Here is a 26394-nt window from a genome sequence, read left to right as displayed (position 1 = left end):
TGCCCAGTCTTATATAGTGGAGCTGAGGAGCATTCTCCCAGGTGACTCCCCCGTCACTGAAACATCAGCATCCTCTATTACTCTCAACCCATTAGTCAGCTTCCATCTCAGTCCACTGAATGTATTTGACTTTGTTTAAAGCAATCTGGGTGGTAAAAGCTGCCACTTTAGGTGTTGCAATCAAACATGACCTCCACCCTGACAAATAAAGACTGGCAAATACTGGCACCCATATGTGTTCCAATGACTGCCTCTGAATATTTAGTTTTATCATGTACAGACAACAAAGCTATATATATAAACATATATATATATATATATATATATATATATATATATATATATATATATATATATATATATACATATATACATATATATATTTATTTTTTATAAAAGTCATGTATTCTCCCCACATTAGTTGCCTGTAAGTAAGCATGCAGGGAAATGTATTGAGATAGACAAAATATACATACCTTCATTATTTTTAATTGTAATGTTCCCACAAATGATATGCGGGAAAATCATCTGGACTAAGAATATACAAATAATGAATCCGTTTTATTTCAAACAAAATGTATTTATCAGAACATGACTGCTACACACATTATAACACTCACACAACAAATCAGTGCCGAGCTATTTATCTATTGTATGATATTCACATAAAAGAATGCTTTCAAACATAAATGCATGCAATGGCTTTTACTATGTTTTGAATGTCAGATATTTTGCACATAAAAAACAAAAAAACAAATTCAGTTCAACATGACACTAAAAAAATACACAAATTAGAAAAGAAATGCAGTCACATTCTTCACATTTATTTGGGAGGAACGAGGCATTTCTGCAGGAAGTGGCTCATGAGGGTGTATATATGATAAAAGGCTGATCCTCTGAGAGCGTGGTCCTTGTCTGTGTACCACTGAAATTAATGACAAATTCAGATTAGTGCACAGCCTGTAAAATTCTGAATTCCAATATCAAATTATACTCATTTTAAACCATATATTTAAGACTGTGCATAATAACACATGGCTGTTTTTTTCCCCCCCATTTGAAACTTTCATTAAATCAACACCATCAAGGCCAATATTAGTCCCACTTCCCTGAGCCAATATTTACCATCGTCTCAAAGTCCACTTGCTTGTCCACCAGAGCTTTGGAGATCTGTGCTGCCTGCTGGAAATGGACATTGTCTACAGGAAAGACAGTGTTTTTACTACGTGAATGAACATCAAAGCTCAAGGCAAACAGGGTCCATTAGTGAAAGGCTTTACTGTGTTACCTGGTACACTGTTGAGAAACAGGGCTACCACATGCTCAAAAAACAGAAAATAAGATTATTTTGATGAAACGTACCATCTGCTGTGCCGTGAACCAATAGATAGTCTACTGTTCTGAAGTTTATTGCTCTGGCGGTAACTGTGGAATTCTGTTAGATAAAATAGATATGTCACCATTAAAAACGTACTGTATGTCTCAAGTCAGTATTGTGCAGTTTAAAAGGAGTATTGTGAAAGAGCTGACTTGGTAAAATGTACCTCGTAAGAGTCTGAATTCTCTGCGGGATCGCCCATGTAGCGTTCAGTATACACTGCATCTGCAAAGGAAAACTAATTTAATATCACAATTATACAGCACATAGTATATGAATTACACGTATTCAGCAGAAGAAAAGAGGTTTTGAGAGAGTTCACAAGATTTATATGGAGATTTGAAACCTCGATTTTACACATCAAAGTCTGGTGACAGGTCTAGAGGAGTACTGCTGAATATGTGGAAATATTTTGTCCTTCCAGAGGGAGCTCCAGGAATTCTGGTAAACTGCCTCAAGTGATGTCACATGAGTCAGTGTCAGTTGGGGCTGACGACTACGAGTTTTAGGGAGTCTGGGAGACTCAGTCCCTGACCTCTGAAGCCTGCTTCTCATCACTAGCAAAACACACCTAAATATCCAACCAAATTGTCTGTGGTCAGGTTGCATTGTGGGTGTTTGGCAAAGGAGAAGAATGCATGGAATAAAAAGTTCGACATCTCTGGTGATGTTGCATCGACTTTAATCCATTTAAAAAAACAAACAAAGTGTCAACACTGTGTCTGACGATGTTATAGAACTGCAATGGCAAATCAGTGGAGAACTCTCAAGTACACTGTAGAAATGATGTCCAGTGAGGGAAATAGTTCTCTCAGAATAGATTGTAGAAATATGTACTATAGTATGTATAAACACCAACCATAATATTCCCACTTTGCCACTGGGGCTACTGCTATTCCACATTTGAAGAGTCCAGTTCCAGCACCCAAGGCCATTGAGGAGACATAGCCACCATATGACTGAAAGTCAGAATAGATTGGATTTAGTGAATGTAAAAAAACACTGAATAAGAACATAAGTATATGAGAAATACAGAGAGCAACAAGACAGTGCAACTTACCCAGCCCCATATTGCTATTCTGTCTTTGTCGATAAAACCCATGTCGATGAATTTCCTACAACACGTAAATAATTTATTAGCAACAAAAACAATGAACGCACATTTGAGTGTCGGACCATCCACTACTTACTTTTAAATCTTTGTGAATAATATGACATAGCTTTGCTCGTCAGAGAGGTAAAGCCAACAAATGAGATCTCTTCACAGTGCATGCGATGTAACATGAGGTGATCGACTGTTCAGACACACTTTACCTCACGGCTGCTATCTGATCCTCCACTTCGAACGTCCCGAGGCGTCTGTAGATTGCATGCATTATTTCATCGCCTTGGTAACCGCTTCCCCTTCCATCAAAGCTGGCGACGATGATCCCGTTTGAACTGGAGAGGTACGTGTCCCAGTTCAGCTTAAAACGGTAGTCCACCTCCTGACTGCAGGGGCCTCCGTACCTGCATCGGTCAGCAACAGCAGATTTCATCAAATGTTCACGAACGCTCACTGAATCATGTTGAGATGGAGCGCCGGGGAGCATCGTTTACTTACACATCAATAAGGAGAGGATACTTTTTAGACTTCTTGAAATTTGGTGGTAACATCATTTGATACCAAAGATCTGGCGGGAAAAAAAGTACATGCTGTACTACAACAAAACTCTTATGAACCCATGAAACAAAGAGAACTAAACAAGATTGGGTCATTTATACACCTTCATTTATAATATATCAAATAAATACAAAATAAATAAAAATAAAGCAGACACATAACACTGAATTTGGGGGAACAGGGCCTAGTGAATAGGGAGAAATTGAACCTTTTCACAATATGTTTTAAATATCATTATCATCAATCATTTTTGGACTCTGTAAGGTTTTCTGTTATTAATTCAATGCACTCATCTGTGTTTGGGTCCAAACCTGTTAAACCTGACATCTTCAAACATACTGGTAGGGATCTGTAAACATATACTGTATTGTCTCACCATATCCTGCAATCTTTATCGTGCCATGCTGCATTGTTGGCATTTGGAATTCTGACAGAATATTTTCTAGTTTCTTGTTCTCTTCAAGAACGGAGAGCTCTGACAAAAGAAAAAAATAAACTTGTATAAAAGTGAATATCATATATTTCTACTTTTAAACCACAAACTGTAAATCTTTAAGATCTGCCGCCTCTCTTGATACAACCTGACCAGAATCAGTGTGAAAAGTACAGAGCAGATATCACCATAACACACTTTAGTATAACTGACACTGAAGGTTGACTTTCAATAAAAACACAAGATTTGAGAGAATGTTTCTGTTATTTAGTAACGCTACAACAACAAAATATTATTAATATATACAAAATGATCCGTGCACATTTGTAGAGCACACAAAGTGAGATGATAATATGAATTGACTGTAAAATGTCTGCAATAAAAAGAAATCAACAATGGGCTTGTGGTTAGTAAGGATACGGACCTGCACCTGAGCCCCTGTTGTCCATGAGTGTGTAGAGGGGCAACCCAGGTCCTGGTAAAAACAAAAATAGAAAATGCAAACACAGTTTATCGAACATCAAGTCTTCTGTACCACTTTGGAAGTCTTTGCACAGATCATTGTTCACAGATGGTCCTTGCCACAGACGACCCCCAACACAGTGAATGAGTTATTGCTTATTAAGAGAAGATGTGGATGGGTAACTGACCGTAGCAGTCCATTCGGTAGTAAGAGGCGTCAAAGCTGAAGTAAGCAGAGTTGTACTGACACCTGTCCTTATGCAGGTCACAGGTGAGACACTGAGGAGCAGAAGGGCTGCTTCCAATAATAACCCTGATAAACAAATAACTCACGTCAGTTATGACGATCAAGTAATGCAAGTTCATCCTAACGTTGTAATGTTGTGCTCTTGTTTATTCTTTATAGAATCCCCAAAATGCTTCGGCTAAAGTGTCTGCTAGTCTTCCTGGGGTCCAAGAATACATCACAGAGATTAGAAGAATTCCTTACTTGTAAAGATTTCTCTTCACAGGGATTCCTTGGTACTCATTACTCACAAAATATCTGTAGAGAGGAATTTTACATGAATCAGATTTACATGTATTTACTTTCTTAGATGTTTTGTGTAGTTTTGCGTACGGGATCATCACTCACATGGCATCTTTTGTTAACTTGGATATATAGATGACTTCCCACTTCCCAGAGGTGATAGGCGTCATGTTGCCCTTCACAAAAGGAGTGAATACAACCCTCAACACCAAAGACGTGATGAAAGCTACTGTGCAGTATATTTAGCGTAAATAGAATTGAAATATACTTACATCTTTCACAAGATGAATATGTTTGTAGCCCTGAGTGTCACTCATGATTTTGTAGAAACTGAGTTTATCATCAGCAAAGAAAAGAGGTAAGGGGACGTACTGAAAGAAAAGACGATATTTTACAGTCATACACCGAATCAACCAATTCATTCACAGTCAATGGTGGCAGCTTCTCGGAGACTTACATGGCCGACCCATCCTGTCTTGCTTGTTTGCTCAAATTTCTATAGAGAGCAGAGAAATTCATTGAAGTTAATTAGCGTTTCCTCAAATGACCATGAAGTCAACACATCGGTCATGACAGCTACCTGTATTTCTTGCCAGCTGCTTTCGTCAAAGTCATAGATCTGTACAACCACGTAATTCTGTTTCCTCGTGACCCACTGCACAGCGACGCGTTCGTCTGTAACCCAGGTCACTGAGCACAACATGTGATCGCTGCAGCAAAGGCAACAGAAAGTGACAAGGTAAGGCAGACCATGAGGATATTGTGTTTGCCTCTGTTTTCAATGAAGTTTGATTTAATTGATGCTATGAAGTGAAGAATATACAGACCCAGAAGCAACAGAAGCGGGGGCGAACACCTGTGTGCGGCGGGATGGATTTGTGGTATCAACCACAAACAGTTTCACCTTGGTAAGGGGAGATCCAGGCTGCACCAAATACAGGAGCATTTTTGTGAAATAATTACATGAGAGCGTGAGGAAGATAAATTATGGACAATGTGCCCGTATAATGTGTGCTATAAATAAATACAAATATAGTGCCTTGCAAAGGTATTCACCTCCCATGGCATTTTTCTTATTTTGCTGCATTACGAAGGTTCAAACTCCAGCGACACTTGTAGTATATAGAACAACGGTGGTGTTTAGCCCAACTTATTTCGACTTATGGCCTTCATCAGGGTAATCTCCTCCCTTCCCTTCTCCATGAACCTTAAGTAGTCGGTGAAGTTGTGCCAAAAAGCTCCACTCCGTCTCAATTTTGATGCATTACAACCTTGAAATGAAATGGAAAGAATACGGCACCACAACCAACCTGCCGAGAGAGGACCAATACTCACGGACCAGGAAGGCATTTATTCAGAGAGGCAACAAATAGAGCAAAGATAACTCTGCAGTAGCTGGAAAGCTAGAGAGATTGTAGTATCCGTCCATAGGACCACTGTAAGCCTTTCGCTCTACAGAGCTGGGCTTTATGGAAGAGTGGCCAGAAAAAAAGTAATTTCTTTGAGAAATAAACAATATGTTTGGCGTTAGCTAAAAGGCATGAGGGTTCTCAATTCTTTTTCTTTATACAATGCTTGTTTTTTTTCACATCTCCAATTTTTACTATACAAAATATGAAAAACGCCAAGGGGGGGTGAATCCTTTTGAAGGGCACTGTAAATATTGAATCCCACCTTTGGGTATGGAACCGCCACTGTCTCCGGATACTGCTCCACTCCATACCAAGAGAACTCAATTTTGTGAACGTTTGTATCGTTAAACTCTGCATAAGCCAGAAATGTTCCAGATGTTGACCACCATATTGCCCCGTTTGATCCAAATACTTCCTCTGAAATCGTTGGAAGAAAAGAAATCGGTAATCGTCTTCCATATAGAGACACAGATGCACACCTGAGGAGGAGTGAATGTTACTCACCCTCATACACCCAGTCAGGGACACCGTTGAGGATCTCATTCTTTTTCCCGTTGTGGGTTAGTTGTATAGCTTCAGAAGTTACATAGGATTTGAAGAAAACATTGAAGCCTGAGACGTAAGCCTGCAAATCAAAATGTAGTTTTTGATTACATACATGATACACATCCATACTCAGATTCATAACTTTACTTCATCAAGTACACTTTTTACAACAGTCTTACAGGACCTGATATTTATTTTGGAGTCCCATGTTGCGTCACATATCATGGCAACATATTTCAAAGCCAGTGATGTTGAAGCAGCTGAAACATTGTTTATTCCAACTGAATGTGAAGACAGGGCTGCCTGGAGTAAACTTACATATTTGTTTCCTTTTGGGGCGAAGGTAAAGTACTGCACAACAGTTGGAAGATTCACCGGCATAACAAATGTTCTGGAAAGACATATGAATATAATTTAGGGTGGTACCAAATAAAAACCTACCTATTATTCTGTGTGTCTACTCCATACAATGAGAAATGATGGACTGCATCACAATAAAACACTGCAACTTACGAACTCTCCCTGTCATAGATGGAGTAAGAGGCGGTGTAAGAATGTCTCCATTTCTGTCGGAGTGCAAACACAAAACTTAGTGTCAGACGTTTTCTGTCAGGTATTTTTTTATGATGATTAAAGAGCGAACCTCTTGTAAAGTTGAAATATTGTAGAAACACACATGCAAAGCTAGCCGGGGGAACATTCACTGGGAGTTTCTCACCTTTGTGAAATTGCTTTCAAAAGCGATGTATCTCTTATCACCTGACAACCAGAAATCTGTGGCATCCACTTGAGCCTACAATGATAACGATTATGAAAATATCAGTATAAAATATAGGTTATTCTGCATTATCATTGTGTTTATTGTTACAAAGTGTTTATATTGGAAAATACAAATATATTACAAAGGTTGAATTGCTCAGATAGAGTGACTCCTCATTTGTTTCAGCGTTGTGGAGGAAAACATTCCCGTCTCTTGTTTTATGCAGATACTCCTTGTCTGCAGGTATAAAAGACAAGAAAAATGTTTGTACACAACATGATTTATATATCGTCTTGCCCAAAAAGAACAACCTGTGTAATATATAGATTTACCTGACATCCAATACAAATTGTAGGAATTCCACCTAATGGTGTCGTTGAAGTAATCGTCAAGGGTGAATAGCCTTTTGGGACCATCAGACTCTGAAATGATGCACATGCTGCATTAGGGCTGGTTGCCGTTCACAATACCAGAAGTCCAGTGGTAGAAGAAGAATTCAGATCTCAAGTAAAAGTAGCATGACTGCGATTATAAAAGTACACGCAAAAGTCCTGCATTCAAAATTGTACTCAAGTAAAAAATTGGCCTACATGATTATTAGCATCAACATCAAAGTAAAACAACTCATCATACACAACAGCCCGTCTCAGAATGATGTACATTATATTACTGGATTACATTTAGTGATGCATTAATGTGTACATCACTTCAATGTTGTAGCTGGAGAAAATGAGACTAATCTTTATTACTTTACATACTGCTAGGTGGCTTAACCTACGATAAGTTAATTTGTATTTTGTATTAATAACCTAAATCGCACAAGTAACTAAAGTTATTAAATAAATGTAGTGGAGTAAAAAGTACCATGATTTCCTCCAAAATTGGTGGAGTAGAAGTAGAAAGCATAAAGTGAAAAGTAAGATGTTGCTGTTAGAAATAAGAAATAAAAAAATAAAAAAACTCATCCATCTGTACGTCACGCGGTGGCGCTATAACGTCCTGCTGCGTGCTATTACTCTGTTGATCCATATAAGAGCCACTTATAAATCATTTACTCGTTGTCTGTTCGTTCACAAGTTTGTTACTGAAACAAGACAAATTATAAAGCATTCATGTAATATTTTTTTACTATGCTGTATAGATACGTAGGATATATACTTCTTTCTTTCTTTAGTGTCACACTGTTTTTGGTTATTTTCACACTGTGAACACGCAGCACAGCCTCACAGAGAGAAAGGAAAGCACAGACAGGTCAGGCCTAAACTTCAACTTACTGCTGTAATAAACTGCTGAGATCGTTATTAACGTGATGACGACAGCCGCCCCTATCAACCCCCACAGCACCTTGCTGCTGCAGCCCTGTGAAAGGTGACACAAAAGTTGCAAAACCATCCTCCTCTTGAAATCACACAACAGAAGCTGACGCTGCAGAGTCTCGTTTTGTATCCCAAACAGAAAGCTGCACAGTAAGTCACATTTATTTACCAATGGTGCATTTAAGTTTTGACGTGTCCTTACTAAGTTTTGAAGCTGATAAATCCATTACTGACCATGACGCTGAAGAAGTCGCCGTGAAGCTCTTCAGTCTTTAATAATCCTGGTCGACGATGTGAAGTTTAAAGTGACTTCTGCTGCCTGGTTTACATGCTCTCACAGCAACAAAAAAAAAACCCCGCAACAATGGTTTTAAACTAAATACGGCAACATGAGAAAAACAGAGCTCCGTCCTACTTTTAGTTGAAGCCAGGCTTCTCACACTTCCCGCTGCATTCCTGAGAGGAGTCCGAAACCAGACAGACAGAGATGCCTCCCTGAAGTCTGCCTGCACAACTTTCCAAGAGCGCACAACTTGCTGGTATTTAGGAAGTGGCTTTTTCACCATGGCGCAAGTCATTCCCTCAACAAATGGAGGCAGAAGTTGGCTAGAGATAGAGATTTCCAGTTGTGGAAAAAAGAAACACAATAATGGTGTTGGACAAGTGTTTAGTGGGGGGACCGTTTTTAATAAAAACTGAATTCATTATTTGGAACATAAATGCAAATCAAAAATAAAAGGACACGTCAGACAGTGAACACAGTTTTATAACTCAAGATACAACTTGCATGATTGTGCCCCGGACGGACAATCTGATCACTCAGGTGGTGTCTTTTTGTTGGTTGAAAACAACTCTTTGAAATAGTTCTAAAAATAGCCGCTGTGACTGGCTCAACATTTGGATTTAATGGAAAATCACCAGCAGCACTTGTTTGTCTGCATGCGTGTTGACAGGTGGGCTCTGAGGGGCTATCACAGGCTTAGTGGTTCCGATCTCAGGAGACCACAGGAGTTTGAGAGGAAAATCCTATTTCCCTCAGTGATGCACACAATAGGCACATACAGTATATTCTATGGCTGTTAAAGAGTTTCTGCAGTAAATTCAACATATAGTATCTCATACACCAACAATTCTAATTCATGTTTTGCAGCACATGCTTAAATCCACAACCATCAGAGACTCCAGTTATCGTGACACTCGAAGGAAGCATTGCATTTGCCAGTGAGATGGGTAAAGTAATTCATGACCGTGCAAGCCAAAGATAAGAACACAACAGAATAATGAACGAGTCTACGTAGGTGTGATTCAATCAGTGTCGTCATCTTCGTCATCTAAGCTCTCCGCCACGCGGCTCGCTTGTTCAGCGTAGTCAAAGACGGGAAACTTGATGGGAAGCTCGCTCCACTTGGTGCATTTGCTGATCTTCTTCCCGTTGAAAGTCACCACAAAGTTTTTCACATGGAGGCTGGGGCAATCGATCCCTCGGTAGAGCATCATGGAACCCCATCTCTGCAACGCAAATCAGGGATGATAGGGTGGTATTATGTACAAAGGCTTGTTCAACGACAAAACAAATGAATGTCATTTGTGAGCTCAGCTGAAACATAATTAGGGAGGAAAATAGCAACCAGAGTAAGTATTAGTCAGTCCTGGCCTGAAATAAAGACTGTATGGAATCATCTGGTTGTAGTTATCTCTCATGTGATCTACTGACTCATTTTCATTCCTACTTATTTGGGTGTGGATGACACTGTTCTGTTATTCTGTTTGAAAAGACAGCTACACCACTGGTCCCTCTGAATGTTCCATGCAGATTCATGGCTTCATATTGAATGGACGGACATGAACGTAGTATTAATTCTCTCATCTAACCTTCGGCAAGAAAGAAAATAAGTGTATTTCCCCAAATGTCCCATTAAAAAAGAACATTTTTCATTTACCTGCCCGCAGACCTTGCATGCTATGTAGTAATTGGTCTCATAATCCACAAGTCGCTCTTGAAGAGTAGGGTTTTCTCTCTTGGTGAAAAGTTGACTGTAAAAGAAAAGAAGTCCAAATTAAAATTGAATTTGGACAGATTAGCTAAGCATGCAGGATATAATTCACGATGAGAGCATGACTGCAACTGTGGGAGACAGTTTATACATCCCGGAAGAATGTAAAAGTCGACTCTGAATTGTGATTCGTACCTGAACTCTGGCGTAACGTTGACTCTGTGCATGTTGTCGATGATCTGGATGTCATCGCCTGTGCAGACGTGTTTGCTGCAGCTTCGGCAGCTAAACTTCACTTCACACTTCTCATGCTGCATGCGTTTCTGCTTCTTCTTAGACATTCTCACCTTCTCCTCCATTATAGCCTGAAACTGAAACTCGTAGATCTGATAAAAAAAAAGAAAAGAATAAAAAACATCACCCAGAGTGGTCTTATTGGAATGTAGCTTTCAGTTTAAAAACAGTTTGAAGAGAACGTACCCGTTTTTCATAGTCCGCTTGATCTAAGGCTCTGATTTTGATGATGGCTTTGTTCATCATGTTAATGCGGTACTCATTGACACACTCCTTTTCGGCCACCCCAGAGTTCTTCACCTCGACCAGAGTGTAGCTGCTGTCCTCAGCTCTTCCTCTGCCTTGAGCCTGCAAAAAGGTGATGGCAGTCAATGGTAAACAACCACTTTAACGTTTTCCTGTAATACATATGCACAATGGTGCCTTCATTACTGGACAGATAAGATATAATCGTTAACTCACACCACAGGTGATTTGACAACAGACGTCACTGACCTGAATCATAGCAATCTCATTGGTCACAAGGCCGTAGCGGATAACAAAATTGCACGCCGCGATGTCCAAACCCTCCTCTGCAACGGTGGTAGCAATCAGCACGTTGACTTCACCGTCGCGGAATTTGCTCAGCACGTCCCTTTGCTCTGCCTGATGAAGGACAACATTTGAGGTTATTTGTGATTGTGATTTTTAAGTTTGCAGGTTGCTCGAGGGAAATGTGCTGCAGTTGGTGTGATGTGCACTCACATTGGTCATTGGTTTAACATTACTTTGGTCTCCTCCTCCAATCACATGAGAGGCTTTCACTCCGATGTCAGAAAACTTGGGGTTTTCCTGAATCCACTGACTTAGAGCAATGGCGCTGCGACGTGTTTTGGTGAAAATGATCCCTCTGGCCGCCTCCCTGCTGCTGAACTCCTGCAGAATGTTACATCTCAGTTTCGACAGGCTGTCATTTTCATACTCTGGCTTCTCTGCGAGTCTCTGCAGTTCTTCCTTGTTCTCTGTAAGATATCAGATTTCAAAGCATTGTGGTAAATTCTAAGTAAAATTTTAGAAGGAACAGTTTGGGAAAATACGTTTATTCAAAAGCCAAAGTGAAAAAAGTGTGGATGAACAGGAGTTTATGTTCCTAAAAATGAGTCTTGTTATTGCCGTTGGATTACCAGGCAAAACGTACTCATGAAACCACGACTTGCTAGTTTCACACTTTGGTTTTTGTACAGATTAAACAAACAAGATATAACAAGTTAATTAGTGAACTTTACAGGTTCTGGTTAGTGGATTTTGTTACCTTTGGACACAACCAGACTAGCTGTTTCCTTATGTTTCCAGTCTTTATGCTAGGCTAAGCTAGCCAGCACCAAGCCTTATATTTACAGATATCAGAGTTGATCTAACTCCAGGCAAGAAAGCATATACGCTTATTTCCCCAAATGTCTAAGTATTGACTTAAAATGCAACAAGACATTAACAGTATTGATAACAAGTCACTGGGGCTTTCTCCCAACACCACAATACCTTTAAACAAATTGAAGAGGAATCTCTCAGTATCTGTGATTTTTATGTCATGCTCCTCGTCTGGAGTTGTTTTCTTCTTTATCTCCTCCTCGTGGTATTTGTTCAGGAAACCGAAGGCATCCCGCATGCGGATGGTGTTGCTGAGATTCAGGCCCTCACTGTACTGTCGAAGGTGCTCAGAGCAAACCCGCACTTTCTGATTTCCCTCTGTTGCAGCTAGAATTAAATGAGACAAGTTTTAGATCCAAGAAGCCAGGTAGCTTGTTATAAAAAAGGGAAAGCAAGGCAAAGGGCTTGTATCCCTGAAGAGGAGCATGCAAAATGTTGCTCACCTAGTCGCTCTTTTTGAACAACCCACTGTTCATAATTCTGAGAGCCAAGGTCAGATGTGGGGCTCAGCTCGGCATGTGTATGAATGGCATTCATGATGTTCTTGATTACATCACCAAAAGGATCCTGAAAAGGAAACAAACATGTAATTAAAGCCGTTCCGTAGAGAGAAACTGTATGAAAAAGCTACCATGAGGTCATTTCCTGTTATACAAATGTACCTCTCTTCTGTCTTCAACAGTTTTAATCAGTTTCCTTGGTTCCCTTTGGTACTTCCCAAGGTCCGTCGTCATGATTTTGTACGCATCCAAGTTTGCACAAATCTATGAAAGAGACACATATTGACATATTTTCTTTGGAATAAATCTAAATCAGACATCTCCATGTTGATGTGATGCACACTATTTCTACGAAATCTCTGCATGTCAGACACAGTTGAGCTGAAGCCAAAAGGCTGTTTTCAATTTTTGACTTTTGTGGCACTAGGAAACTTTATGGCTGTGTGGAACATTTGAAACAGCTTGGCTGGATAAACAGGATCCTCGCTAACTGACTAAGACAGAGACACGGCAGGAGTGGGAAACTCAAAGAAAGACAATTACTTTGTTGATTTTGAAATGTGATTATACTAGGTGTGGACACAATTAAAGCAACAGCTGCATTCACAACAGGTTAATCATCTCTTCTGTGATTCTTATGGCCATGGCCTCTCTTATAGCAGTTTGCCAGTTGTACCTAATATGTGCTCTCTGCTTTTGTCTAAATAGGTGTGGACAGGAAGCTGAGAATAGTACTTACGCGCAGTATGTGGTCCTCAGCGGTCTTCATTTTCCTGGCACCCCCGACACCCGGCGAGGCAGTCAGGCCCAGGATCTGAGGGAGGGCCATGGGCTCCTTCTGCTCTTTCTTCAGCCTTGTGTTCTTGAGCTTTTGCGTCAGATAGCGCATCATTATGTGGTTGTAGACCTCTCCTTTCTGAGTGTGGTGGCACTCATCTATGACGATCAGTGACAGATCTACGCGAAGAGAAGACGTGACAGCCAAACATATAAATGCATGTATTGTACAGTATGTCGCACAAAGAAGTCTAGTTGTAAAAAGCAACATGGAGGATTACAAAAAGAGATTTTTTTTAGAGATTCATCTGTTTGGAAAGATTACTGCTTGCTTTGTCAGAACAATAACATTTCTGTGTGTCTCACTGTAACATTACCATCCAGGGACTACACTTTTCTCAACCAAAGCAGTGCCATTTATATGACATTTATTTGTGTTTCTTAAATAAATAGAGGTGATTTTAACTCGCAGATTATAACATCTGTCTGTGAGAGAGATCCTCCCACACATACCAGCACTTTTCTAGGAACCTGACTCAGCAGTTTCAGCCACACAATAACATATGCTGGAAAACGCTTAAAAAAAAAAGCTTTAACTCATTACTTATTTTTGGTATTTTGCAAAAGTCGGAGTGAGGTGAATTCTAATCATTCACACGAAAAAGTTTAACCAGTGATACAAATGTGTCCCCGGAGGAAAAAGAGAACGGAGGAGTGGCAGCTTGATGTACTGTGGGTGATAGAAGGTCTCATGTGAATTTGATCAGCCGCACACTGATGGCTTGAACAGACGTGTGGCCTGGAAGGCAGGAGATAGAAAAAAAAAGAAAAAGGACACGCTCTCAGGCGTTTCAACAAACAGCATATGTTCCACTGAGGTGGCTATTCCACCTTGGACTGGTGAGTGCCAACAATAGTGAACAGCAGAGCCGGAAGACTTTGACAAGATCCTGTCAGGTATCATCAGGGGAGATGTTATGAGTCCTCTGGGTGGCTTTCTATTCCAAAACCTGTCAGTGTCTGTGGTTTAAGCCTGAACAGATTTTAACTAAAGGTTTTAGGATGCCTTTAAAAAAAAAAAACACACACAAGGTTGCTTTGACCTTATTTCAATCTTGAATGCTCGTCTGTTTTAAAATATTTCGATCGGGTTTACTAAAACCAAAGGAAATGACTGCGCCAAGGAAACGTTTTTTACGTTCTCGTGTCAGATTCCTCAACCTTTTGTAAAATCACATCGTAAAACCATACCGCTCAATTTCACCCCTTCGTCTTCTCCTTTGTTAGACCTCTCCAAGAAATTCTCCAGGATCTGGGCTGTGCAGATGATGACGTCATTGTTCTTCACAATCTCTGTGAATGAGATTTTGAGCTGGCAGTCTCCACTGACTCTCTCCACTTTATATGTGTGCTTCAAAAATGGCAAGAACTCTGCAGAGTAATGCTGCTCAACAAGAGGAACCTGCAGGACACCAGAGCACATTCAGTGTTATAAAACACCCTGCATCGTTTCTATTAATACAAAGCTCTTTGAGGGTGCGTGCCATGATTTAAAATATGTTGTGGTTCATTGTTTAAAGATCAGGGTGAGTTACTCTCTCTACTGCAGATAAGTGACATGGCAAGTTATAATTCTGTTCTTTCCGGAGTTGAAGAGTGATCCACTATGATCAGTCTAAGTCACATACGATCGCTATTTCTCAAGCTGTTTTAAAACTCAACTAGTTTTATATCTGAAGAAACTTTAATCCAAAATGGATTAAGTAGAGGTCTTTTCCAGTGCAGGGCAGGTCCCATGCATGCCAAATGGAACCAAAGTGCAGGGGAATGTCTAAACCGTACGGCATGTAATTTGTGGTGAGCTGACCCACATGTCCAAACTGACTGAAAGATAGAATGTTTTCTCTGGATTTGAACAGCAGATAAGTAGGTCAGCGTAGTGGTGCGAAGGCAAACTCTTTCAAGTCAGGTTGTTGTACCTTGTTCACCAGGACGACCACTTTCCCTGAACGCCCCTCTGTCCTCCTGTTGTCCAGATGTTTTTGGGTAATGTAAACTGCAACTCTGGTTTTACCACTTCCTGTCGGGAGGCATATGATGATGTTTTTCCCCTCCAAGGCAGGTCCAGCGACGTCCATCTGATAATCTCGAAGAACAATATCAGCTCTTTCTGGGCCTCCAGCCGCTGCTACTGAAGCTGTAATGCAGAGCAGAGCCTCAGACACAGAGAACCTCTCGTCTAGGTCAGCAACCCACAATTACAGGCATCACAAGCAGGAAATAACTGTACTTGTCATTGTTTGAGGTTTTGGTCCTGTGGTGGTTCTTAAAGCTGCTATCAAAAATACAAAACACACTGTATGCATATGCACTGATTTCATGGAATATGTTCTTCTTCTAAAACATAAACACTGAGCATTCAGACGTTGCCCTTTCATTGAATGAAACCAGAATGAACACAGAATTAACTACACAGAACACGGATAAAACCCCATGCCTTATGTACAGTAGTCAATATGTGAACACTCTATGATTTGCTAAGTCTAAACCATAAAGTTCAAAGATTCAAAGAACTGTGCCAAAAGCAGGCCTGCAGATATCATTGTTCAAATACAGATACATCTATGTAATCTGGCCTTTTATTCATTAGCAATATAAGAGGGGAAGTCTCATTTAAAAGGGAATATTATTACAATTGAACTGCCTCAAATTTTTCAAAAATAATCAAACTCCAGATGAGTATTTCCTTGCACGAGCTAACATCTGTTTGCATTTATAAATCATTGAGATTTTCTCAAGCTGCCTTGGAGTGTATAATTTCATTTCAGTAATGTTTTCCCTGTTGAGGTCTACCCTGTTGAGGTCTATTGTGGCAGCATTTTGTCTTATTTTCCTGTTTGCAAGGACAGAAGACTTTGTGATTCACTTCAGTCAGACTTGAAGTCGCTGGCGGGCTATGACTCATTGGCTCTGTCTAGGCAGGGGATACAACATGCACCATGTGCATATGCCCCCCTCTCTGCTACCTTCAACTAGAGGTACTACGTTTCCCCCCAGTTATGTCCCCCGGAAAGCTTTTTTTTCCCTCCATGCAGACAGCTTTTAATTTTCCCTCTCATACTGGGTATGCCAGAGGTTAAAGTGCTGTTTCAAGGAACTACATCGAAGTAAATACATGTCTGTGCCGATGGCAAGATAAGGCTTAAGAGACAATAAGAAGTAAACAGTGGCCTGTGTGGCCCCCTGTATTTTTACGAGCAGTTCCCTGATGCTGAATTTATTAGAGCAGGAAAGTCAACAGTCAGCTATGTTTAATATTGTTCCAAAAAGAACAGAACATCCACAGGCTGATTTTACAGTTTGATTCAGTGCAGTGAAATGAATTCAAGAAGAACCACAAATCAATCTGCACATGGAACAATCTTAACATCCTTTCTGTTTAATCCATGCAACCTGGCCAACCGGTCAGGTTAATGTCCTTACTCATGTTAATGAGACAAACTGTACTGCAACCTCTTATTAAGAAAATAAAAGACACCGCCTCCATTTCTTCATATCATGTAATTATTTCCACCGCCTCATTAGTTCGCACGGCTCTACTTCTGTTGATTATCCCTGAAGCACTCATTTATTATGCAAACACAATGTCGGAGAGGCACTTTAAACGAGCACAGTGCGGTGAGAGATGACGCAGTTGCTTTTGAGACAATCAAACAAAATGAAGCATGGTATAAGTCTATATGTGTAATGGAAGGCTCCACTCCACAGCGACTTGAAGTCAACTTTTCCTTTACATTACTTTACAATGCTCGAATATAGTAGCATGTGGTTTTCATTTGAAGCGCCGGCTATGCTTTGTCCTCTTTGACCTCTATGTGGTCCATCATGGTACACACATGGAACTTATTCTTTGGTGTCAAGCAGCCTGAAATGTTCCACTTGCAGCACGTTCCAAACACACGCGTTCTGCTTTTATGGTACTACAGGGCATCGACACATCCAGCGTACATTTTTCACTGTGACTTGAGTGTTGTTTTTGTGTGTGTGGGACCAGAACCAGCTTTTTTGATTACTACCATACTTTGAATCCTTAAAAAACAGAAACAGTATCAACGACTGTAGGGTGAGTGACGGTGGATCAGTCCCACCTGGTTGTGAGGGCTCCAAGCTTTTTGGCAGTTGACTGGATTCAGTGGGAGCTCCTTCGTACAGGTCTGAAAAGAGAGTTAAAGTTCTAGTTTATTACAATTGTACATAAAAATGCAATGAAATGCATCGGTCCTGGCTCTCTCAGCCCTTAAAACTATAAAAGAAAAAAAGACTACGCTCATACTGAGGTATCAACTAAGGCATACAAATCACACCCAGGAAAGGCAGGAGATACATCTTAGACTTGTTCACCAAAATTACCAAAGGGAAGATTTCACCTCTCACCCCTGGTGGTAACAATGCAGATAGTTTCAGATGGAGATGTCTGCTGCCTCTCAATAAAACAACGGAGGTAGACTGAATTGTGTGGGTGGTCCTTGAGGCATTGATCACTTACATTTGAATTTTGTTTACAAGAAGCAATGTCCTAGTTACTCATGATAATCCACAGACCTGGTTATGGACAGTTTCCGAGATGACATATGACTCTTGTGCGTGTTTTATTCTCTACTAAAGAAACAATTTTCATGAACATGTCCATATAAAACCTTTGCAAATAAAAATGATCTACATGGTCAAACACCGGGTAATGGGTAAATGAGAAAAATGTGTTTTGTGATTTGGGTAAAATGAACCATAAACTACTACTGGACGGTATGAATGTCCAAATTCATTTATTTCACTTAGCTTGTTTAATATAAAGGCTACTGAATCAGGGCTGCTGCCAGCTGTTATCACTGACATCTAAAGATAATATATTTTTCACTGATTGTTGAACAAAGTTGTTCTGCAAGACCTGCTTCTCCTTCCTCCTTATAGCTGATGTCCATTAACTGCAGGCTATCACAGCCTTCAGCTGCTGCTGGAGCTTCACTTTCCATAGGTTCATCTTTCACTGAAGGCAGTTTCTCCTCGGAGCCTGATGAGAAATAATCAAATCACACTTTGGCAGTTAATTTATTGGGAGGTAAAGGTAGTAAATAAGTTGATCTAATTAATAATCCAAACACAGATACTTCACCAGTGACATTCCCATGCGGCTGGGTGTGTGCTCCTGTAATGTGAGTCACCTTTCTTGTCAGAGTCAGGTGACCCCCCAGTCAGCTCGTACAGGTGCTGGTGTTCAGTTTCACGCAGAACCTCGAGAAATTCAGAAAACCATCCTGGTCGACCTCTCACAATACGACTGAGAAGTTCACGGGCTCCACTCCTGTTTCCTTGGGTTGTCGTTGTAGTAATAATCTACAGCATGAGCATAATAATTGACTGGTTTTATGCTATCAGATTGAGATACTGTGCTGTGCAAAACAGATGGAAACAGCCTACATTTGTCTGCCATCTTGTGGCCAATCCCTGCAAATACATCTACTGGGACATGGGGTTTAAAAAGTTGAACTGGAAAAACTATACACACTGAAGTTTGTTTTCAGACTACATGTGATCACCATTTTCTGCTATACATTTACAGTGGGTTAAATTAAAATATGATCGGTGTACTTACAATCTCATTGTCATCCTTGGTGAGGAGTTTTCGGGCGAAACAGTGAAGGCACACATCTTCAGTCTTCATGTCCACAAGACTTGGTGAGAGCAATCGAATGAGCCTGACACAGGAATCATTCTCGGCCTCCACTTCAGGTTCTGGGGCATTGACTAGCATGTATTCCGCTGCAGAACAACCTGAATGTAACAACGCGTCAACAAATGCCCTGAACCAGCCATCGGTATGTGGCTTCTTTAGAACTGCGGAGATCAGGTGTTCCGCGGCCACAATATTACCATCGGTCCTCGCTTTCTGTCTGATCTGCTCCTTTTGGGCGGTTTCGATAAACTGTATATGATCCAGTACCCGATCCACCACAATAAGCTCTCGCAGCCTCGGTCTACAGTCTTCAATGAGACGCTCATCATCGTTATCCGAAGCCATTGCGAATCAGCGTGATCGATAGCGCTGTAGCCTCGACAGGGTGGCTCCAGCGTCTCTAAATATAAAAAAAACGATGATTCACTGCATCAAGGAAATGAAAAGGTTTCACTTTCGTTTCTCCCAAACCCCCACGAATTAAACTGTCGTGAAACTGATTTCACGACACAAACATGTTGTTTATTACATGATCTGCAAACGAAAAATTTGATATACACAAATAATAATAATGAAAAATGATTTTCGTTATTCACAAATGCGTGTTCCAATCTAATACCAAGCGATTTGAACACTTGTAAAACAGTTGTGCAAATGCACAAATTAAACTTCACCGATCTGATAAATCCCCTTCGAAAAGCTTACACATGTCTAAAATATTTGTGACATTTTTATTTATGGCTTTCTAGATCGTTTAACGTGTGCGCACGGATCGCCTGATGTATACGGATCAGGTTACATGAACTGCCTCTTGCGTAAAGTTGAAAGACTGTTTTCACGGTGTGCGGCTCCACGCATATCCACAAATGCATGCTGCGTTTAGGTGCTAGTGGGAAACTGGGACATCTGGGACTTTTTGGTACGTCAACGACCATGTAATCAAATTCACTCCATACTGAACTGGCCACCAGGTGTCAGCATTGTAACATAATATGTTTGAATAACAGGTTTTTGCATAGGACCTACAACATTAGCCTGCAACTCACTGAGGTATTTAAAGCTGTTTTTGTATTTGAACAGTGACCTATAAGAACTGACTTTCGCACTCAGCTGTTTATAGCGGCGTTGCATTTGTTAATATGTATTGATGTATTCGTACAACATGTTGTTAGGAACTTTGTTTAATCGTGAGTAGAAGTACATTTAGTTAAAGGCCCAACACACCAATTGTCCTTTCACACAGGTGTTTTTAGTTGTGGCTGATTAAAATCCTTTGATTTTCTTTTCCCTCACTATCATTTAGCACCTGCAAAGGCGGGGCAGCTTGACTCACCTGACCTGACCTCATGTAATTCCCAGCATAGCTCTGGCAAGCTTGTGCAACTTTAGAGGAGAAGTGATACTGTAGTAATTTGTGTTTGCATTGTTAGTACACCATTACGGACTTAAAAAAGAGAATTATGACACAACTAGAAGTGTGTTTTCATTTATTGCTCCCACAGCTTCAAAACAAACATATCTACTACTGTTTCGCTAATGAGTTTCTCATATAATTTACTCAGTTAAAAAAAAAAAAAAAAATATATATATATTTTTTAACACCTTGCAATGTGATGTATTTATCTTCTAACAATTGTCTAACAATATTTTGAAAGTACATTGCCAACAAAAACAGTACAGGAAAACGATATGCTTCATTGATGTTATGGTTAGTTATACATGAAGATGCTGACTTAGCATTTGGAATTGTTGTATAGGCACAAAACCCTCTCTGGGGCCTGTTTATGCGCAAGTACTAACTTTCCATGTGTTCCCCTTCCCCTCTCTCCCCCAACCCACCCTTTAAGTGCAGCCTAAAAAGAGACAAATACTCTGACATCATTTTATATTGTAATGTGCTACTTTGGGCTCATAAACAGTGCAAAACAGTAAATATATAAATAGAAAACACATGCACTGCCATGTAGAAATACCTACATCATACTTGTTTGTCAGAGTCCTAGCTCTGAGATAACAGCAGAATACAGAATAAATCTGCATGTTATGATAACTACCTGGACAAGCATGTATGGTTGGCTTAATGTCGTGCAGTCGGTGCACGTCAGTGTTGCACAGTAATAATGCACATTGTTTTAAGAAGAAAACGGCAGTATACTTGATACTGTGCTATATATTGCAGTGCAATTTTCCACAACCCCTGAGTCACACTTCAGAGAAGTCGGGCATACAACTAAGGAAAAGACAACTGTTCTCACACCTTTGTAATAATGCTGTATTACTCTAATAGCTGCAGAAAACAGTATACAGGCCCTCTAAGTGGTAGAGGTTATATATGTAACACACACAGGCTTTATACTCAAACAGGCTCTAACAGGACTTTCCAGGTTCCTCAGTGACTGTTGAGGGTGTTCATGTGGCCACTATCCCAGTAGAGGAAATTCACCGTATGTGTTCTGACCTATGGCCTTGTCAGCGCCTCAGAGTCAGGTGCCAGGCAAAGACTTCAGCTGGAGGAACAATGGCTATGTCACCATTTTCCTGTTGTGACAAAGTCCCCTTCTCATGCTTTACGTAATCATGCAGTACATGTATGATGGCAATGAGGACACAAAGTAGTGCAGGGCCAACGATTTGGCTCACATTCCTTGCGTCCAAGTCTCAGGTTGGACTTGAAAACTGTCTGGACGACCTGGTGACAGAGGTGGGCCACCTCTCTCGCCAACAACTACAAATTTAAGTCGAGGTCTCCATTTCTACTTCCTTTATTTACACTAACTGGAGTACAGGAAGCTATGCGATCAATTGCATTTCCCTGTCTCTAGGGCCACTTTGGCAGTGAGTGGTAAAGTAGCTGCTCTCTGTTGACACGCAGCTTATTGGGAGATAATCTTTCCCTCTTCTCACTACAGAAACAAAAGGGTGGGAAAAGGCCTGAAAAGGTTGTTGGCAAATACTTGTCCAAATAAATTATCGCTGTTAACTATGCAAAAGACATCAACTAATTCCATCAGTCGATGGACAACAACTGTCCTGAACCTCAGATCTTTGCTCTATACAGTTGGGGGATCTGGGTGTTTGGCTTTTTACTGCCCCCCATTGCTTTTACTTGTAAGGAAGGATTGGTGGCTGACATTTGTCACCTTGTTCGTCAGGTGACCTACTTTTGTCTTTTTCTTGGCCTACGCTCAGGATTTCAAAGAAGTTGTGAGACTTTCTGTGTGGTGCTGCTGTCACCCACACCAGGAAGGACTTTGAGTGTTTTTTGAGTGTCTCGACCTGTTTTTGGTTTCTCTCTGGATGTTGTCAAGCATGTTCAGCTCCTACAGGAACCTTATCTGGGGATGACGAGGAGCAGTTGGCTTGACATCTCTCTCTCTCTCTCTTTCTGGGGTCCACGAATTAAGTGAAAACCCGATTTGATACAGTACATGTGGTGTTCGCTATGGCTGACTCACTTGCCAACTCAGTCTAGCCCAGTGTGACCAATTGTGTGTTGGGACATAACATGTTGAGTCACGAGCAGTGGTACAGAGTCCATTAGAGCCCATTAGAGAACAAAGCTGGTTGAAAAAGAAAGTTGATTAGGTGTTGTAGAGCTAGTTCTATCACAACCAGGTGGAGTTCTGCTTTAACCAGCATTCCTGCCGATTACGTTGAACTTAGTTAGGAAGCTGGCGACTTAGTAAATGTGGAAGTGCTGTCCTTCTAGAGTCCATCAGAGAGCTTCTGTGTTAACAGAACTACTGTTACAATATGTAACCATTGTTATTACACTGATAGCTGCAGTAAACAGTTGGACACACTGTTAACTGCAGCAACAGTATTTCATCCACATGCATAATGAAAAAAACAAACATCTTACTACTATTACCAAGCCAATGCAAATGAACAATACAGATGTGTGTGCCAGCATGCCAATAAAAAGCCACTACTTAAAAAGTAATAACAGCAATCCAACCCAGATATTAGAACACCGTGCTGCTGGAAGGTTTATGGCCCTGAGAACTCTGAGTCGGAGACGGGTTTATTGAGTCCAGTGGTGTTCAGGTTGGAGTCAGAAGGGGCTGGGGAGGAAGAGGAGGTCGTGGAAGAGGTTTCAGTTGGAAGAAGGATCAGTGCAGACTGTTGATGCCCTGTGATCTGTTGTTGCGGCTCTGTGTGTCTTTGTACAAGCAACGCTGTAAGGCTGCCCTCGATGGGGGCATTCACGTTGGCCAAGCTCGACAGAGAGTCTTTGGATTCCTGAATGGTCCTCTCCAGTTTGTGGTTGGGGCCCTAAGAAGAAAAGTGGCAGAATATACAATGTATTTACACAACAACTGAATCAATTATCATTTATCATTTTGATGATAATTGTGAAGTTATGAATTCCCGAAAAAAAGCAATTATTGATAGATAAAAATAAATAAATAAATAAAAACTACTGTATTTAAAAGTTTAAATTGTGCAAAAATAGATTCCAAGACAAAACAGCTCGACATACAGAAAACCTCACTACTTGTTTTAGCCTGTATTGAGTAAGGCTTATGTCATCCAGACAATTGCGATGGTGTCAGACAGTGGCTCAGATTTGTTCCTCTGATTATTCAGACTTTCTGGCAAACACTGTGGCAGACCTACCAATCATTCAAAACAGGTTGCAGCTAAGCAATATGAAACAGTGGGAGCTTGTCAGATTATAGAGACTGCCTCATTTTCTCCTTCAACACCACTGATGACTTGGTGAGAATGTGATTGGTGATTGTAAAAGCCAGCTGATGCATTACTTCCATGCTCTGCCAGAAAAAAATGCAACGCTTCATGAACATATGTGCAAAAATAACTCATTGTGTGGGGAAAAAACTGTATCTACCTCTTTCCTTACTTGAGTTCCTGTATGGCTGAAAAAATGGCTTGCAGTCAGTGCAACCGGCTGAACCTTCACAGCAGGTCTGTGATAGTCTGGACTGGCAGTCACAGTGCTGTAGGCTGGAGGTCCCAGCGTCGGTTGTCTTTGCAGCAGCTGCAGGATGGTCTGAATATCTGTCATCAGCTGAGTCTCCAGCCTCAAAAAGAGCAGAAAAAAATAAAGATGATCACAGTGGAGATGAAGTCTGATCAGGCAATGGCTGAAAACGAAGCCAGCTGCATACACTACATTGAGATTCTGCTCCACAATGGACAAATGAAGAGATGATAAAGTGGAAACACATTCTGCCAGAATAGTAAATGATAGACACTGCTCATGCTAGGTGTGATAATGAGCTCTCTGTGGGAGGTGTGAATTTAGCATTTACTGTGGAAATGACGATACCACACACATTTGGTGAATCTAATTATGAGTAGATTTCATCCAAGCTCTATATTTAGAGCGTCAGGCAAAACTGGGTAATGCTAAATAACCTTATATAATAATTAATAATAATCATTATTAGTATTAATAATAATAATTCTAATTTACATTTTTTACTTATAATTTACTATTGTGTCTCTGTGCTGCCCTATTGTAACAAGGCAGCATTTGTTTATAGATTATGACTGATGAGGGATAAAGCAGCCACACTGTGCTCCAACAACATTTTTTTCCTGTCATATCCTGACAGAAAAGTGCCGCTCCTCCTGCAACTAGTTAGCATTGGTGGAAAACCCCCCGGTATTTCCAGCACCCTGATGCCGTTTCTTGTTCTCTGTCATTATTCCAGCTAAAAATACCACCTGCTGTTCATTTGTGTGTCTATTTCATGTGGCCTGCAGACTGCAGGTGTGTTGTTAAAACTATGGCCAATGTAGTTCTCCGCTACAGAAAATAATGACACTAAAATGCAATGTATTCACTCTGGAAAGGTAGCTTGCGTGCTCATCTATTGTTTAAATTACAGGGAGTTTAGCTCGAGAGTGGCTTTTGTTCCGAGATGTTTCACACATACTCTGTTCTCAGTCATCAGTTTTAGATTCTGAGTACTACAAACTCTGCAAAATGCTGTAGCCAACCATTCTCAAGTTTAATATGTTCCGGTTCTGCAGCGGTACTGTACATTATGCTGCTTCCAGTAAATCCAGCCTCCCACTCTGAGTCCGACAACGGCTCCTGCCAGCTAGTTGTCTTCGTCCACCCACTCATGTTGAATTGAATTGAAGAGTGTGGCTTACTTTTAGCAGTGTAGGAGGTGACAACTTTAAAATATAAAGGCACACAATTATCATGAAGTCACTAAATGAAAATTGAATGGCAGGATAATTAATAAGAATAACCATGAATTTAATTGTATTATTTCTTCAAAATATGACCAATTAGAATGACCTCATTCTTGTTGTATTTCTCTGCCAACCAGTCTGTCCAAACTGTCCTCACTTCATAATTTTATCTAATTAGACATTTTGTGTGAAATTGTCATAATCAGCACATGAATTCTTGAGTTATGGCCAAAAACGTGTTTTGTGAAGTCACAGTTACCTTTGTTCATCAAATTTGGAACAGTTTACCCTCAATTCTAAGTGGACATTGGTGCAAAATTATTATTAATTAATTATTAATTAATTAATGATTATTGTGAATGCTCTGTTTAAAAAATGTAAATTAATAATGTCTTGTTTGGGATGACAGTTTTAACAGCTAGCACATACGTGCTCCAGGCACTGTGGATATTTGATGCTTTGAGTGACTTTTTCTCTCCTGCTGACCCACCAAAAAAGCTTCCTCTCTGTTTCCCAGTGTCTCCTGATCTACAAATTAAGCACCGTATGAACAAAAGTATAGCACTTTCTGTGCTGGTGACAAAAAGAAACCATTTAGACCATAAAAGAAAAAAAAAGCACTTTCATCATACACTAGTTTATAAACTGATAAAGTTTACATTCTGGTGTAATTCACCGTTTATGTGTTCATGTGTTACACGAGGATCAACACTCTGTATGCTGACTTAGAAAATGTGTACCTGTTTAAGTGGTCTTGAAGCTGACCTAAGCGCTGTTCCACCTCTCCATACGTGATCTCGCTGGTAGAATTATCGTCCTGGAAGTGTGCTGACTCATCCAGGTAGTCCGTAGGCTTCTTACAGGCCCATTTATCACAGCACAGATCTGGAGAGCCAAAACCAACACACATGCTTTATATCCCCACATGTGGGTCAGAACAACGTCATTACTAAACAACCCCCCCCCCCCCCCCTCCCCCCCCACACACACACATACACACACTATAAATTAGAACGTA

At 40.5% G+C, this 26394-nt stretch overlaps 3 protein-coding genes across 4 annotated transcripts in view; all 3 read right to left on the bottom strand.

The window, feature by feature from the left end:
- Nucleotides 1-542: 542 nt before the first annotated feature.
- fap (fibroblast activation protein, alpha) lies at nt 543-8835 on the bottom strand. Its single transcript, XM_079170630.1, has 26 exons — nt 8734-8835; nt 8458-8542; nt 7516-7605; nt 7326-7420; nt 7142-7216; nt 6937-6989; nt 6742-6814; nt 6382-6502; nt 6140-6294; nt 5293-5390; nt 5046-5175; nt 4923-4961; nt 4738-4836; nt 4571-4641; nt 4427-4480; nt 4125-4249; nt 3899-3949; nt 3418-3516; nt 2982-3051; nt 2693-2887; nt 2439-2493; nt 2238-2337; nt 1545-1603; nt 1363-1435; nt 1126-1199; nt 543-925 (listed from the first exon to the last, which is right to left on the bottom strand). Exons 1-26 carry the CDS (start codon nt 8734-8736, stop codon nt 824-826), a joined length of 2244 nt encoding a protein of 747 aa, XP_079026756.1. The 5' UTR covers nt 8737-8835; the 3' UTR covers nt 543-823.
- A 340-nt stretch (nt 8836-9175) lies between these two features.
- On the bottom strand, nt 9176-19586 carry ifih1 (interferon induced with helicase C domain 1). 2 transcript variants are annotated; one of them, XM_079170491.1, is made up of 16 exons: nt 19122-19586; nt 18691-18862; nt 18417-18539; nt 17620-17685; nt 15451-15668; nt 14723-14933; nt 13434-13651; nt 12857-12958; nt 12638-12761; nt 12306-12521; nt 11532-11788; nt 11283-11432; nt 10974-11135; nt 10689-10879; nt 10440-10533; nt 9176-10008 (listed from the first exon to the last, which is right to left on the bottom strand). In XM_079170491.1, the coding sequence occupies exons 1-16, from the start codon at nt 19545-19547 to the stop codon at nt 9805-9807; spliced, it is 2934 nt and encodes a 977-aa protein (XP_079026617.1). In that variant the 5' UTR covers nt 19548-19586; the 3' UTR covers nt 9176-9804. The 2 variants fall into 2 exon arrangements, with proteins under 2 accessions (XP_079026617.1, XP_079026618.1); XM_079170492.1 differs by lacking the exon at nt 19122-19586 and having other exon boundaries at nt 18642-18773.
- Nucleotides 19587-23192: 3606 nt separating this feature from the next.
- kcnh7 (potassium voltage-gated channel subfamily H member 7) overlaps nt 23193-26394 on the bottom strand; it is a gene marked incomplete at both ends in the record, with an annotated part of 30814 nt that continues 27612 nt past the window's right edge. Inside the window, 3 exon segments of the mRNA XM_079170264.1 lie at nt 23193-23477; nt 24067-24247; nt 26117-26261. Coding sequence (XP_079026390.1) covers nt 23193-23477; nt 24067-24247; nt 26117-26261 — 611 coding nt within the window.

This window comes from Pholis gunnellus, assembly GCF_910591455.1.
Source record: "Pholis gunnellus genome assembly, chromosome: 12".
NCBI classification, from domain to species: Eukaryota; Metazoa; Chordata; class Actinopteri; order Perciformes; family Pholidae; genus Pholis; species Pholis gunnellus.
The sequence above is the reverse complement of the archived record's forward strand: the minus strand, read 5'-3'. Positions and strand labels throughout refer to the sequence as shown.

Coding starts and splice junctions, on each gene's coding strand:
- fap (XM_079170630.1), bottom strand. Junction 5,391..6,139: donor TGGCGGTTCCATACCCAAAG/GTGGGATTCAAT, acceptor TATTTGGTGCAG/CCTGGATCTCCCCTTACCAA. Junction 5,176..5,292: donor CCCGCTTCTGTTGCTTCTGG/GTCTGTATATTC, acceptor CCTTTGCTGCAG/CGATCACATGTTGTGCTCAG.
- ifih1 (XM_079170491.1), bottom strand. CDS start 19,547: ATGGCTTCGGATAACGATGATGAGCGTCTCATTGAAGACTGTAGACCG. Junction 12,959..13,433: donor CTGAGGACCACATACTGCGC/GTAAGTACTATT, acceptor TCTCTTTCATAG/ATTTGTGCAAACTTGGATGC. Junction 12,762..12,856: donor CTGTTGAAGACAGAAGAGAG/GTACATTTGTAT, acceptor TTTCCTTTTCAG/GATCCTTTTGGTGATGTAAT.